Raw genomic sequence first — 16,379 nt, forward strand, 5'->3', positions numbered from 1 at the left:
ATTGGGTGTCAATTGACGAGTGACCTCTACTCTATACGAATATTGTTTTAATAGTTGCTGCTCTCCTAGTATTGCTGACATCTAAACATAACTATCTTCTGAAACCAGGGCTTGTATACACTGCTGGCCCAATACTAAGCTTATTGGTGCATACTATTTAAAATCTTTCCACCCCTTTTATTTTCTTGCTATCTATCCAAGGCTATGTACATATGGGGGCAAAATACCATCAATGCCATTATAGTTTAATAGTCAGTACCAGTCAAATATCTATGAAGATTACATTACTAGTCATTTACAACCCGTATGAAATGTATACATTTCTGTATGAACTATACATGTTTTTCTAAAATGATTTTATAATATCACCTAATAAAATTCCAAATAAACGTTTACTATAATGATATATGCCACAGAACCCCCAGGATGATCAGCAACTGATAATATATGTAACAACTTTTTTCATTAGCCCGCCCATTAATTATTTTCAATGTTAACATAAAATAAGGCTTTATTATTTATGAAATTTATGTGATTCTTTTATTAATAGGGTCACCTCTTGTAGCCCCAGTATACCGCTTTGGCCTGCACACGTCCGGGAAGGGCAAGGGTAGGTGAAACTACATACCTCCCTGTGGGGAACCATTGTCAATTGACACCCAATGATAATTGCGGTATCTAAGGAACAGCATTTGTACCTACAAAAACATATCCAACCATCATCCCATTTAGCACGTCTTGCTTTTCCATGTGGTTTTTAAACTTTTTCCTCAGAGTAACCAACAAAACACTCCAGGTAGGTGATCAATCGATCATTTAACCTAAAAGTAGATATTTGCTGATAATTCCATATGGCAATTGATCTATCACAATTTCTTTTAACCAACTTAGATGAACTCCTCTTTTCTGTTATGCTCCTGAAGAAGGATTGAAATAGTTTATACCCCGAAACGCGTCGGACTTGAAAAGAGTTCTTACATACAACATCACTGGTTATTATCTTACTTGAACTATGTTGACTATGTAATGTGTTTTTTTTTTTGTTGTTCAGAATGTCCACAATGTTTGCTTTTAAAAATATGAGATGCTTTAAATAAATAAAAATTTATCTTTTTTACTCTCTATGTAAGTCTGTATTCTCCTACTATATACTACTTGTATGCAAGTGCCGGGAAAGTCCATTTAGGGGAACCCCCTTTTTCTGTTTCTTATAGAATTATTAAGGGAAGGCAAAATTTAAGTGCTTTTTGTGGTTTTAAAGGTACATGACAGTTGGATTTAAATAAATTCTAGAAGCTCCTTGTTCTTTTTCAAAAAGAGTATTAGCTGGGAGCATGACAATAGATAGTGAAAAAGACATATGCCCCGTACACACGGTCGGACTTTGTTCGGACATTCTGACAACAAAATCCTAGGATTTTTTCAGACGGATGTTGGCTCAAACTTGTCTTGCTGTTGTCGGAAAATTTTATATCCTGCTCTCAAACTTTGTGTGTCGGAAAATCTGATGGAAAATGTGTGATGGAGCCTACACACGGTCCGAATTTCCGACAACAAGGTCCTATCACACATTTTCCGTCGGAAAATTCGACCGTGTGTACAGGGCATAAGGCTCCATGCACACTAGCATTTTTTTTAAGCAAAAAAAAAAAAAACTGGATAAAGAACGCTGGTAATAGCTAATGCTAATGCTCTTAAATGCTCCTAAACGCTCTTAAATGCTCCTAAAACGTTGCTAAAACGCTATTACAAAGCTTTTTGTCCAGTAATAGCTTTTTGTAATAACGTTTTAGCAACGTTTTAGGAGCATTTCAGAGTGTTTAGGAGCATTTAAGAACATTAGCATTTTATTGTCATTTTTGCAGCAAAAGGAAAAAAAGTTCATAAAACACTATCAGTAGCATTTAGAAGCATTTAGGAGCATTTCTGCTGGAAAAAATGCTCCAAGAAACTTTACAAAAACAATTTTTTCTCTGCTCCTAGACGCTGAAGCTCAAAAAATTCTAATAGCCTAAAGTAGTGTGCATGGACACATAGCATAACACTATTTTGCTTCTAGGAGCAGGAAAAATGCTAATAACAGCTTCTAGGAGCTTAAAAAAATGCTAGTATGCATGGAGCCTCATACAACCAAAATACAACGTCAATAAAAATAGCCACACTGCAAGGAAACATACATCATTTTGATGTTCAATATGAAGATATACAGTATAACATGAGCCTCATTTATAAAAAAAAACAACAAAAAAAACGCTTAAAAACAGTGCCCATAGGTTTCAATTTGGACCTCGTTTACAATTATATAAATTGTAATATGGCAGCATATATTAAACTGGAACTAGGTTCCAAAAAAGTGCCAATGTGTTTTCTAAAAGGACGCAATTAAATTCTTGTATACTGTATTTTTTATATTTCTTTTTACTTTCTGCCTTGATTCCTTTTTTGAAAAAAAAAAAACACAAAAAATAATGAAACAAAACCACAAACAGTTTGCAAAACAATGTGAGAATGTATATTTTATTTTCAAGCATATGAATTCAGCAATCTTGTGGCAAAATCAGTTTGGCTGAAATTTCTTTGCTCATCTCTAAACAATGATGGTTGTGAAGAAATCATTGCATTATTCAGTAAATATTAGACAGCACAATCTGCAGTAAAGTAATATAATAATAATAATAGCTTACCTGGGAACTGAAAAATAGTGGGCAGAAATTTGAACAGTTGAAACGATTGGGTAACAAAAGATAGGAAGAAATAAACAGCTGGACTACCGATCAGGGCAACTACTGACAAAACAGTCCAATATGAGATCTCAAAGGATATCTATTAGGGAAAATATGTTGGCATTGTGAGTTATGATTAAGTTGGTGTAAACTTTAAAAAATTAAAGCTGAACTCTGGGCACAAAACCATTCAATTAAATATATTTCTCAATAACCCAAGATAATTAAAATCCACTTCGTGTGCACCAAATACCTTTGCAAAGATCATTATTACCTTGAAAAAGTAGTGGTAAAACCAGCACTGTGCTACATATAGCCTGTGCAGAGAGCTGAGCTGTGAGAGGGACCCAGCGGGTTTTCCTACTACAGGCTGCCTGCAAAATACTACAGAAGAGGGGCCAACACAAGACCGGAAGTGTAAGAGAATTCTGATGGATCTATTATAAGGTGATTTATCCTTCAAAGAAGCATATCTGTGGTTGAGATATAGTATAAGTGGACCCTATTCTGGTCCTAAGCTGCTACCTCTCCGATAGCAACTAAGGAAGTGCTCACCAGTTAGTAAATTCTTAGGTGTTGACTGAGGAGCACCTGGTAAAAAACTTAATTTAACTTGAAAGTATTTTTGAAACATTTAATGATTAGAAGCATCAAATACAGCCATTGCTATTTAGGGGAAAAAAACATCCCCCTTCTTCAGGACTTGATTAGTCAATGTTAATGAAATCAGAATAGAATGCACTAGTAGACCTGTATTAAGGCTTGATGAAAACGAATGTCTTCTGACATAACTAAAGGCAGCTGGCTGAGTCCTGTCAGATCCTGTCATGATTTCATTACCACGACTACTCAAGAGCTGAAGAAGGGGGATTCTTTTTTTCCCCTGAAACGCGTTGCTGTATTTAATGTTCTTTACCATAAATGTAAAAGACACACATGAAAAATCAAGTAAGAATAGACATGCCTCTTCTATGTATAAAAGATTTGCTTATCCTGGTGCTCAGCTTTCAAAAATATCAATGCACATGACAGCAGATGTTTATGGACAAACACCTATGATCATATCTTGTACTTTTTAAGTACTTTTTAAAATATATTTTGGCATTTAGCTCACTTCGTATACAACAACAAGTCCTACTTGGTAGTATACACACAAAACCAATCATTTGAAAGTTGCTTCATAAGAAATGCATTGCATGTAATAAGATGATTTATTAGGTGTTTTTTTTTATTTTTGAGTATTAACCACTTGCCAACCAGCTCACGTAGATTTACTTGCAGCAGGTTGGCAGTGCTGCGCGTACTTGCAGACGCAGTTGCAGGCTTCACGCTGCGGGAGCGTGCCAGTGGGCTAGGTGGACTCGATGTCTCCTGGCGACCCGCGATCACCTAGTACAGAGGCAGAACAATGATCTGCCAGTGTAAATAAGCGGATCCCTGTTCTGACAGGAGACATGACAGATCTACTGTTCCCAGTGTTCGGGAGCAGTGATCTCTGTCATGTCCCTGGTAGCCCATGCCCCCTACAGTTAGAACACATCTAGGGAACACACTTAATCCCTTGATCGCCCCCTAGTGTTAACCCCTTCCCTGCCAGTGTCATTTTTCCATTGATCTGTGCATTTTTATAGCACTGATCAATGTAATAATGTCACTGGTCCCCAAAAAGTGTCATTTGGGGTCAGATTTGTCCGCCGCAATGTTGCAGTCCCGCTAAAAATCGCAGATCGCTGCCATTACCAGTACAACAAAAAACAATAAAAAAAATAAAAGTTCCTAAATGTATCCTATAGATGGTAGACAGGATAACTTTTGCAAAAAACCAATCAATATACGCCTATTGTGATTTTTTTTTTACCAAAAATATGTAGAAGAATATATATCGGCCTAAACTGATGAATAAATGTGTTTTTTTTATATTTGTTTTTGGATATGTATTATAGCAAAAAGTTAAAAAAAAAATGTTTTTTCAAAATTGACGCTGTTTGTTTGTTTATAGCTCAAAAAATAAAAACTGCAGAGGTGATCAAATACCACCAAAAGAAAGCTCTGTTTGTGGTAAAAAAAATGACATCAATTTTGTTTGGGTACAGTGTCACACGACCGCGCAATTGTCAGTTAAAACATTGCAGTGCCATATTGCAAAAAATGGCCTGGTCATTAAGGGGGCAAATCTTTACGGTCCTTAAGTGGTTAAAGTGGTTGTAAACCCCATTCATTAAATTCTTAGGCACATATATCTGCAGTGTTTACTTATGTCTCTCCAAAGCTCTAAGTGCTGTGTCTTTGTGCTATTTTGTTCCTCTGTTATCAGCAATCACTTCTGACAAGTTCTCTGACACACAAGATAAAAGCAGCTGAAAATTTGTTTCATCTGTGTGTATCTTCTGAGACTGTTCAATTCACTGGCTATATGTAAGGGTTTACATCCACTTTAATTTAGTTACAATTAGACTGTAACTAAGGATTTTATTCATGTACAAATGTCTTTAAAGAGAATGTTGTAGCAATGTGGAAGTTGCTGCAGTTGCCTTTTTTAAATTTTTTAAGAAAAGCTTTGTATGCATAACTTTCTTTAATTGGGTCTTCCAACCATTTCCGAATTTCAAATTTCCGAATTTTCGAAAGTTCGAAGTTCAAATTTGGAAATTCAGAATTTCTAAATTTCGAATTTCCTAATTTCCGAATTTTGAATTTTCGAATTTCTAATTTCCAAAATTTCAAATTTTTAATTTCTGAAATTTTACAATTTTCCAATTTCCAAAATTTCGAATTTCCGAAATTCTGAATTTCTGAAATTTAGAATTTTCCAATTTCTGAAATTTTGAATTTCCAAAAATTCCGAAATTCCAAATTTACAAAATTCCAAAATTTCGTGAATTTTTAAATTTGAAAATTCGGAAATTCAGAAATTCGAAATTGAAAAATTAGGAAATTTGAAATTTAAAAATTTGGAAATCTGAAATTTCAGAAATTTGAAATTTCAGAAATTAGGAATTCGGAAATTTGCAAATTTGGAAATTCAAAATTCGGAAATTTGGAAATCGGAAAATTCAAAATTTCAGAAATTCTAAATTTTGGAAATCCTAAATTTCAGAAATGTTCAAAAGTTCAGAAATTGGAAAATTCTAAATTTCAGAAATTGGAAAATTCTAAATTTCGGAAATTTGAAAATTCAAAATTCGGAAATTTGAGATTTCGGAAATTCAAAATTTGGAAATTCAAAATTTCTGAATTTCGAATTTCCGAAATTTCAAATTTCTGAATTTTGAATTTCCAAATTTCCGAAATTTAGATTTTTCCAATTTCCGAAATTCCGAATTTCCGAAATTCCGAATTCCTGAAATGTAGAATTTTCCAATTTATGAAATTTCCAATTTACAAAATTCCGAATTTGAGAAATTCTGAAATTTCTGAAATTCTTAAATTTGAAATTGAAAAAATCGGAAATTCTAAATTTCGGAAATTTGAAATTTCAGAAATTTCTACATTTTGGAAATTGCAAAATTCGAAATTTCAGAAATTCAAAATTCGGAAATTCAAAATTTCTGAATTTCGAATTTCCGAAATTTCAAATTTCCAAATTTCAAATTTCGAATTTCCAAAATTTCAAATTTGGAATTTCTGAAATCTAGAATTTTCCAATTTCCAAAATTTCGAATTTCCGAAATTCTGAATTTCTGAAATTTAAAATTTTCCAATTTCTGAAATTTTGAATTTCCGAAAATTCCGAAATTCCAAATTTACGAAATTCCGAAATTTCATGAATTCGTAAATTTGAAAATTCGGAAATTCGAAATTGAAAAATTCGGAAATTTGAAATTGAAAAATTTGCAAATCTGAAATTTCAGAAATTTTAAATTTCAGAAATTAGGAATTCGGAAATTTGGAAATTCAAAATTCTGAAATTTAGAAATAGGAAAATTCTAAATTTCAGAAATTCTAAATTTTGGAAATCCTAAATTTCAGAAATTATTCGAAAGTTCGAAAATTGGAAAATGCTAAATTTCTGAAATTGGAAAATTCTAAATTTCGGAAATTCGAAAATTCAAAATTCAGAAATTTGAGATTTCAGAAATTCGAAATTTGGAAATTCTAAATTTCTGAATTTTGAATTTCTGAAATTTCAAATTTCTGAATTTTGAATTTTCAAATTTCCGAAATTTACATTTTTCCAATTTCTGAAATTTCGAATTTATGAAATTCTGAATTTCTGAAATGTAGAATTTTCCAATTTATGTAATTTCGAATTTGAAAAATTCTGAAATTTCTGAAATTTGTAAATTCGAAATTGAAAAATTCGGAAATTCTAAATTTTGGAAATTTGAAATTTCAGAAATTAGAAATTTGTAAAATCGAAATTAGGAAGTTCATAAATTTGAAATTTTGGAAATTCTAAATTAGGAAATTCAAAAATTAAAAAATTTAGAAATTTGAAAATCCAAAAATAAGAATGAAAATCTGAACATTCAAAAGAATGAAAATCTGAAAATTCAAAAACCCGAAAATCTGAAATAGTAACTAATAATAAATATTAAATTATAGGTAATGGAATTTCCTTTCAAATTTGGCTGTGAATGTAATGAGTATGAATTTATCCAAAGTTACGAATTATCCATAATAACAAATGCAGTATCTAAACGAATGGAACGTAATGATCTAATAATAATAAGTAACAATAATAATAAAAACCTTTTTATTATTATTATTTATTATTCATTTGTTCCATTCCATTTGTTTAGATGCGACATTCGTTATTTTGGATAATTCGCAACTTCAGATAAATTTGTATTCCTTACGTTCACAAACAGCCAAATTTAGTTAGTTATTATTAGTTAGTTATTATTTTGAATTTTACTGATTTTCTTTCTTTTTTTCAGACTTTAGAATTCGGAATTCGAAAATTTGGAAATTCGGAATTTGAAATTTAAAATTTGTAAATTTGAAATTCGAAATTCGGAATTTCGCAAAATTGAAATTCGGAAATTCAAAATGCAGAAATTCTTAAATTTGAAAAATCTGAAATTCGAAAAATTCGGAAATTCGAAAATTTGGAAATTCGAACATTCGAAAATGCGGGAATTCGGAAATTCAAAAATTCCAAAATTCGGAAATTTGAAAAAAACGAATAAAACGAATGAAACGAAAACAAACACATTTTTTGTCAGTGCATATGTCTACTGTTTAGTGAGTACTCAAGTTAAAGTGCACCAAACACCACTTTCCATTCATTAAAGTGCATCCAGGTACACATTTCCCCATCATTTATCATTACATTATTACATTTTTACATTAAATCATTACATTTTGTTAATAAGCCCCTCACATCATGTCTGGGAGGCCAAGAAGAAGAGGCAGAAGTTCCCTGTGAGGGGGCCAGGAGCATCTGTGTTCAGAGGCAAAGGTGGATGTGGTCTGTTCTCAGGCAGGGCATAATTTCCTTGGTTTAGTGATGTTGCCCGTGCTATCTGGCCATAGCATGTAGGGGAGGTGGTGGACTGGCCTACTAAACCATCCTCATCCTCCTCATCCTCTGTCACCCAAGCAGAGACTAGTTCGCAGTCCACCGCTGCTGCCAGAGTGGCTTATTCTGCCTTCTTGTCCACAGCTACCCCTGCCATAGCTCCAGCATCAGGCATGGAGGAGTCAGCTGAGTTATATGAACACAGCGTGAACCACTTGTTCCTTGACAATGTACAGCCATTACTTAATTCAGATCCTGGTTCTGAAGTTGAGGAAGGTAGGAACATGAGCCTACAGAGAGAACACTGGTAAACAACAAATTGGCAGTCATGTTCCCCCAGCCACAGCATATTGCCTAGTTGGCTCCAATGATGATGAGGATAGAGGAGATGATGATGATGAGGTCACTGATGCGACTTGGGTGCTGGATAGAGCAGAGGAGGAAAGTGAGGGTGAGGCACAACCCCAACAACGCAGCCATCATGGAAGAGTAGAGAGCAGCCACCCTATTCCACCACATTTTGGAGCTGTTATCTCCTGGCCCACTTCCCACAGCTGTCTGGGCCTTTTTTAGCACATGTGCAGCTGATTGCACTGTTACAATTTGCAAACTTTGCTTCAAGCAGATCAAGCGTGGCAAAAAATCCAGCCATTTGGGTACCACATGCTTGACAAGGCATTTAACCTTCCACCACTCAGCCCGTTGGCAAGAGCACCTAAAAACCATACAAAAGGTATGCAATTCTGCTTATCCTCACTCCTCAACTTTCGGGTTTACCCCTGCTACCCTTTATGACCTCTCAGCAGCCTCCACTGACAGGGATGATGGTATAGCAAAGGGTGTCACAGGTCTTTGCAGCACATCTGACAGTAGCACACTACGATGCAAATTTCTCTGCCCCATCTGCTGCAGCAAAAAAAAAAAATACTCACTGCCACCCACATGCCCAGCATCTAAATTCAAGCTTGTCAAAGCTGCTGGCTTTACAACTCCTGCCTTTGCGTCTGGTGGATTCTTCCACCTTCTGTGATTTTGCAGAATGTGCTGTACCAAATTGGCAGGTTCCCAGTCGCTATTTCTTTTCACTTAAGGCCATTCCAGCTCTGTACCATCATGTTGAAGGCAATGTTGTGGCATTGTTGGGCAAGGCAGTCAACTGCAAGGTCCATGTTACTGCTGGCACATGGTCCAGCAAGCATGGTCAGGGACGCTATATTTCATTCACAGCACACTGGGTAAATATGCTTGCAACTCGGATGGATGCAGGACAGGACACAGTGCAGCAGCTTGTTGCTCTGCCACGTCTCTATACAGCTACTGGCACGAGACTTGTCAGCTCCCCCCCCTCCTCCTGCACCTCCTCCTCCTCCTCTATGCCCTCTTCTGCTTAATCGTCCTATAAACCACCAATACCACAAAAGAGTTCAATTGGTTATTCTATGAGTCAGGCTAAAAGGTGCCATGCAGTGCTTCAGCTGGTCTGTGTAGGGGACAGGGGTCACACCAGAGCAGAGATTCTTGCAGCTCTGCAGGGCAAGGCCCAGAAGTGGTTCACGTCATACCAGCTGGAGCCAGGAATGGTGGTGTGCGATAATGGCACAAACCTCCTGTCTGCCCTTAGACAGGGAAAGTTGACACATGTGCCATGCATGGCACATGTCCTCAATTTGGTGGTGCAGCATTTCTTAAGCAGGTTCCTAGGGTTGGAAGATCTGCTAAAGCAGGCCAGAAGAGTCTGTAGCCATTTCAGGCGGTCATACACAGCCAGTGCTCAGTTGGCTGAAATTCAGTGGGAATTCCACCTGCTTGTAAACCAACTGATTTGTGACATGCCCACAAGGTGGAACTTGACTTTGGCAATTAAAGCATAAATGATTAATAGTCTGTGAATCCCAATGAAAATGAGGTTCAAAACCAGTCTTTTGCATGTAGCAGTTCATAAATGATTCATCAGCTGTTTTAAACAATCGACCATTAATGTATCTAGTGCTTTTACTCCCTATAGGAATTGCACTCACCAGATCTGCGATCAATTGAAGCCTCTTAGTATGTATGGGGTGGCTGCGATTACTGCCAAGTGAAAATCCCTCCGACCCTTAAAAAACAATCAGGCGGTATGCAGACAGACGCTCGACGTCCACCGATTCAACAGGATCCAATCAGCTGGGAGTTTTCCATAATATTAGGGCAAAGAAAGGGAATAGGAAGCCTCATAGTGTAAAACTGTAAAGCTTTTTATTATCCAAAAGACCCCCCTTCCCTTAATACATTAAACTTACAAACAAAGGTAAAAAACAGAGCGTCCAATAAATGATAGCACGGTGTATTCGGTTCTGTTAATCTCACCACCTGTCGGAAAGCTGTGATCGTCCGTGGTGGTTCCTGGGGAGAAACCAGAGCCAAAGACCTGTGTAGCAAGCCGTGTGGTACACCTAGATGTGTTTTGTGAATCCGTCTTTATCAATAGATGCCTATTGATATACCACCACGGACGATCGCAGCTTTCCAACAGGTGGTGAGATTAACAGAACCGAATACACCGTGCTATCATTTATTGGATGCTGTTTTTTTTTACCTTTGTTTGTAAGTTTAATGTATTAAGGGAAGGGGTTTTTTTGGATAATAAAAAGCTTTACAGTTTTACACTATGAGGCTTCCTATTCCCTTTCTTTTCCCGAGTATTATGGAAAACTCCCAGTCGATTGGATCCCGTTGAATCGGAGGACGTTGAGCATCTGTCTGCATACCACCTGATTGTTTGCTAAGGGTCGGAGGGATGTTCGCTTGGCAGTGATCGCAGCCACCCCATACATATTAAGAGGCTTCAATTGATCGTAGATCTGGTGAGTGCTATTCCTAATGGGAGTACAAGCACTAGATACATTAATGGTCGATTGTTTAAAACAGCTGATGAATCATTTATGAACTGCTACATGCAAAAGACTGGTTTTGAACCTCGATTTCATTGGGATTCGCAGACTATTAATCATTGATGCATTAATTGAAAACCTTTAGCGCTGCTGAAGTTTGAAAGACTATTTTTTTAATTGTATTAGAAGTATAGTTTTGATTGCTTCCTTTTTAGTAATGCTTGTTTATATTATAGCAGCTGCTTCTCTACCATAATAGTATATTTCCCTAAGTGCCGGATAAGTGATCTTTTGAGAACTTCTTGTTGTTGACTTTGGCAATGTTGTAGCGGCTGCACAAGCAGCAGAGGGCCATCAACGAGTACCTGTGTGAGTATGGCAAAATGACAGGCTCAGGCCGGCTCGGCTTTTTTCCCCTTTCCAATGGCTGCTGATAAAGGATGCATGCGCTGTACTGTCACTATTTGAGGAGGCCACAAGGATGGTGAGCCGTGACAATGCATGTTCCTGCTGGAGCAGACTCTGCACGGGATTATGGACAGGGCACACAGAGTCTGCCATGGGACTTCATTTCCTGCCAAGGCCCGCCTTATGCAGACACCATTCTTGTGATGTCAGTCGACACACACAAGAGGAGGGGGTGGAGGAGGAGGTATCTGGCAGTTTTGGAGGCATTGAAGCAGGGGAAGACATACATCAACCCTTAACAGATGGTTTTCCATCCTCAGCACCTTTGGGAGTAGTACATGACTGGGAGGAGGCAGTTCTAAATACTGAAATCCTCAGTGACCCCGAGGAGTCTTCTTCTCATGCCTTCACAAACTTGCGGTGCATGGGCTCCCTCATTCTTCAAAGCTTGTGAAAGGACCTGAGAATATGTGACATCATGGAGAAGGATCACGATCGGTTGGCAACCCTCCTTGATTACCATTACAAGGGGAAAGTCTCGGAATTCATCCTGTCCTCACAGAGGGAGCAGAAGAGCAAATCTCTTGAGGACACCTTAAAGAGGAGTTTATGTAATGCCTTTCCAAACTCTTGTAGGTTACAGTCTTGTGGAAAAGGCAGTTTTAAGGCTTCTGTTGGTCAAGATAGGAGCAGTGGAGTAGGGGGCTGCCTCTGATGATTTTCAAAATTTTTTAGTCCTCGGCGCCCAGGGCTGTTATCTTCCACATCCCATCGGCAGCATCTGCATCATATAGTAGGAGATTATCTAGAAAAAAAAAACGACACAGAGAGCTTTCCAGTTGACTATCCACTGGGTTACTAGGTCATGAGAATAGACCACTGGCCAGAACTTGCCCAGTATGCAATTGAGCTTCTGGGCTGTCCTGCATCCAGCGTGCTTTCCGAATGGGCATTCAGTGCTGCAGGAGGTTTTGTAACAGATAAGAGAGCGCATCTGTCCACAGACTCCATGGACCGGCTCACATTTATCAAAATGAATCAGTCCTGGATTAACAGCAGCTATCAAGCCTCTGATGCCGATGTCGCTGATTAAGTGCTTTCTGGATCTGGAATCTCTGAATGACTGTATAGGCTGCCTAGCTTTGTGGGTGTTGATTTCATCTGGAAGAAATGTTTTGATGTAGGTTTCTTGGGCACAAATAAAGGACCAATTTTTTTCACTTGTTTGACAGGTACATGTCATTTAAATTTTTGACAGAAAGGCCAATTCTTGCTTTCATGAAGAGTATCTCTATAGGATTACAGTGTGGAGGCACCACTGACACCCAAAGACCGATTTTTCCACACCTGTTTGACAGGTGTATATCATTTTAATTTTTGACAGCAAGGACAGTTCTTGCTTTCATTAAGAGTACCTATATAGAGTTAAGTGTGCAGGCACCACGACACCTAAAGACCAATATTTCTGCACCTGTTTGACAGGTATATATCATTTCAATTTTTGACAGTGAGGCCAATTCTTGCTTTCATCAAGAGTGCCTCTATAGGGTTATGGTGTGATGGCACTACCGACACCCAAAAAATTATTTTTCCACACCTGTTTGACAGGTGCATGTCATTAAAATTTTTGACAGCAAGGCCAATTCTTGCTTTAATCAAGAGTACCTCTATAGGATTACAGTGTGCAGGCACCACCGACACCCAAAGACTAATTTTTCCACACCTGTTTCACAGGTGCCTATCATTTAAATTTTTGACAGCAAGGCCAATTCTTGCTTTCATTAAGAGTACCTCTATAGGGTTACGGTGTACAGGCACCAACGACACCCAAAGACCAATTTTTCCACATCTGTTTGACAGGTGCCTATCATTTAAATTTTTGACAGCAAGGCCAATTCTTGCTTTCATCAAGATTATAGGGACTATAGGGTTACGACGTGCAGCCAATTTTTCCGCACCTGTTACTTCTATCCAAAGTCTGCGAAAGAGACACCAGGTTTTTTTCCAAAAAATCTCTTTAAACTTGTTCTGAGTGCACTAAATAGTGGCCTCATCATACAGACTGGCTCCCCAAGCCGTTATTTACAAAATAAAGAAAGCTTGCAGGGAAAATTTCATTTTATTGGCTTTATAAATGTCATTATTGCTGCAGCAGGTTCTATACATGGTACAGATGTGCCACTTTACAGGCAGACTAAGAGGACCCCCCAGGCACTATATTTAAGGGAAAGTTTCAGTTTTTTTGTTATTTCTCATTTTTATGGTTTCACTTTAAGCATCAGTAAATCACTGCTCATTTAAAAATTATGTTTTTTTACAAAGTTTGTGTTCATTGATACATGTCCCCCAGGACAGTACCCGGACCACCATACACTTTATATACCCAATTACTTGAATATAAGCCTTCAAAATGGGCACTTCTGATTTTTCCAGTTCAGGTTCAATACACTTCAATGGGGTTCGTTATACGGTTCCGAACTTTTGCGATGTTCAAAAGTTTTGCCACGAATCGGGGGTCATTCGGCCCATGTTTACTCTGGAGAAGATTTTGTTTACAGCTCATAGATGGAGTGAACATTGGAGGATAGAATAACCTGGGAGGCATCTGGGTGTGAATCAATATGCAAATGTGAATAAAGCAAGAGCAATGATCCACTGTGGATTTGTTTTCAATTCTAAGACCCAGCTAGCTTAAAGAGAGTTACTTGTATGATATAATATATGCTGAGTAACACATCATATTGCAAAATATTTTTGAGAGATTTAAAGCAGAACTCTATTCACCTCGGCTCTAGCGATGCGCCACCCCCTGATTTCCCCAACTGGCTGCTGACATCTTTGGGTGCCCCGACTTCTGGGTCTCGAACACTGGCTGCTTTCATTGAATAGGTGGGAATGACATCAGTCTCACGCATGCGTAGGAGCTCAATCAGATTTGGCACTGCTGAATTTGTACAGTACACTGTGCTCACTGTACAGGGGCAGACAGGCAGGTAGGTAACTTAAATGCAGAAGAGACAAATCATATCTCTTCTGCATTAAAATTCCTGCTTGTTTGCCAATTTTATTTTGTTCACTTTCCACTTTAAGGCCTGATTCACACCTATGCCTTTTTAGTGCTTTTTGCATTTTGCAGATTTGCACTACAGTCCATTTAACATGGCTTCCTATGGAACATGTTCTGTAGTGCAAATCTGAAAAATGCAAAAAGCACTAAAAATGCATAGGTGTGAATCAGGCCTAAAATAAATATTCAACTGTGGTTACAGGCATACCCCACTTTTAAGTACGCAATGGGGTTTATTTACTAAAGCTGGAAAGTTCAAAATGAGGCTCACTTCTGCATAGAAACCAATGAGCTTCTAACCTCGGCTTGTTCAATTAAGCTTTGGTAATAAAACCTTGAAGCTCGTTGGTTTCTATGCAGAAGTGAGCCTGATTTTGCACTTTCCAGCTTTAGTAAATAAACTCCATTGTGTACTTAAAAGTGGGGTATGCCTGTATTTATTAATTTATTGCCAGACCTTTATATCTTTGTGCAACAAATTGTCATCTATTTAGGAGCATCATTGTTTAAATGGGTAGGAGTTACTGCAAGGGATTTGGTGTAGCAAGTGTTTACTGAAACAGGTATAAGGCAGTTGATTAGAATAACAATAATCTTACTTTCTAACAAGAGCCACTATGAAAAGCAATATTACTTCATTTAAACTAATATACTGTTTATTTATTTTTTTAACTCTCTAAATCTAACTTTGTCCAAAACAGTCACAAAGCTTTCATAAGCTGCAGTTTCTAAAGCTACCAAAATACTGCACTTTCCTGTATTAAAAGTGGTATAGACGAGAGAGGGAGAGAGAGAGAGAGAGAGAGAGAGCGAGCGAGAGAGAGAGCGAGAGATTATTTTGCCTCTCATCAGTAAGACCACAACTAGAATATGCAATCCAGTTTTGCGCACCAGTTCACATAAAGGATCTTGGAGAACTGGCGAAAGTGCAGAGAAGGGCAACCAAATTTATAAGAGGCAAGGAGGAGCTCAACTATGAGGAAGGATTAGCTGACCTGAATTTATTCTCTCTTGAAAAGGGGAGAGTAACCCTAGGTTCACTCTATGAATCGCCTATAAATCGCACAGAAATGTGCAGCACAATTCACATGTGATTTAGTGCAGTGTGATTTGAGCCAATTCATTTGCATGCACTACTTTTGGAAACGCACTGCAACCCAATCACATGGTAGTTTTGTACCATGCGATCCGGTGCAGGCAAACACATTGTATTTGTGACCTACATTTGGGGGTGTCATTAAAATTTCACTGACACCCGCTGCAGATTGCAAAGGCAGTTTGTTTTAAACACAGTGCAGGAAATGTGTAGATCACGGGGTTCCCCACAGTGGCCAGATCAAGAACACTCTCAAGGAGGTAGGTGTATGCGTGTCAAAGTCAACAATCAAGAGAAGATTTCACCAGAGTGAATACAGAGGGTTCATCACAAGATGTAAACCATTGGTGAGCCTCAAAAACAGGAAGGCCAGATTAGAGTTTGCCAAACAACATCTAAAAAAGCCTTCACAGTTCTGGAACAACATCCAATGGACAGATGAGACCAAGATCAACTTGTACCAGAGGGATGGGAAGAGAAGAGTATGGAGAAGGAAAGGAACTGCTCGTGATCCAAAGCATACCACCTCATCAGTGAAGCATGGTGGTGGTAGTGTCATGGCGTGGGCATGTATGGCTGCCAATGGAACAGGTTCTCTTGTATTAATTGATGATGTGACTGCTAACAAAAGCAGCAGGATGAATTTTGAAGTGTTTCGGGCAATATTATCTGCTCATATTCAGCAGAATGCTTCAGAACTCATTGGACGGTGCTTCACAGTGCAGATGGACAATGACCCGAAGCATACTGC

The 16,379-nt window shown here is 37.9% G+C and overlaps 1 protein-coding gene across 2 annotated transcripts in view; it reads right to left on the reverse strand.

Annotated features, from left to right (window-relative positions):
- The window catches only part of LOC141105588 (phospholipid-transporting ATPase IK-like), a 381,958-nt gene that overhangs the window by 51,782 nt on the left and 313,797 nt on the right, over positions 1-16,379 (reverse strand). For both annotated transcript variants that reach the window (XM_073595530.1, XM_073595522.1), the window contains exon 26: positions 2,685-2,823. In XM_073595530.1, coding sequence (XP_073451631.1) covers positions 2,685-2,823 — 139 coding nt within the window. The remainder of the gene's footprint in view (positions 1-2,684; positions 2,824-16,379) is intronic.

This window comes from Aquarana catesbeiana, linkage group LG01 (genome assembly GCF_042186555.1).
Source record: "Aquarana catesbeiana isolate 2022-GZ linkage group LG01, ASM4218655v1, whole genome shotgun sequence".
In the NCBI taxonomy this organism is placed as follows: domain Eukaryota; kingdom Metazoa; phylum Chordata; class Amphibia; order Anura; family Ranidae; genus Aquarana; species Aquarana catesbeiana.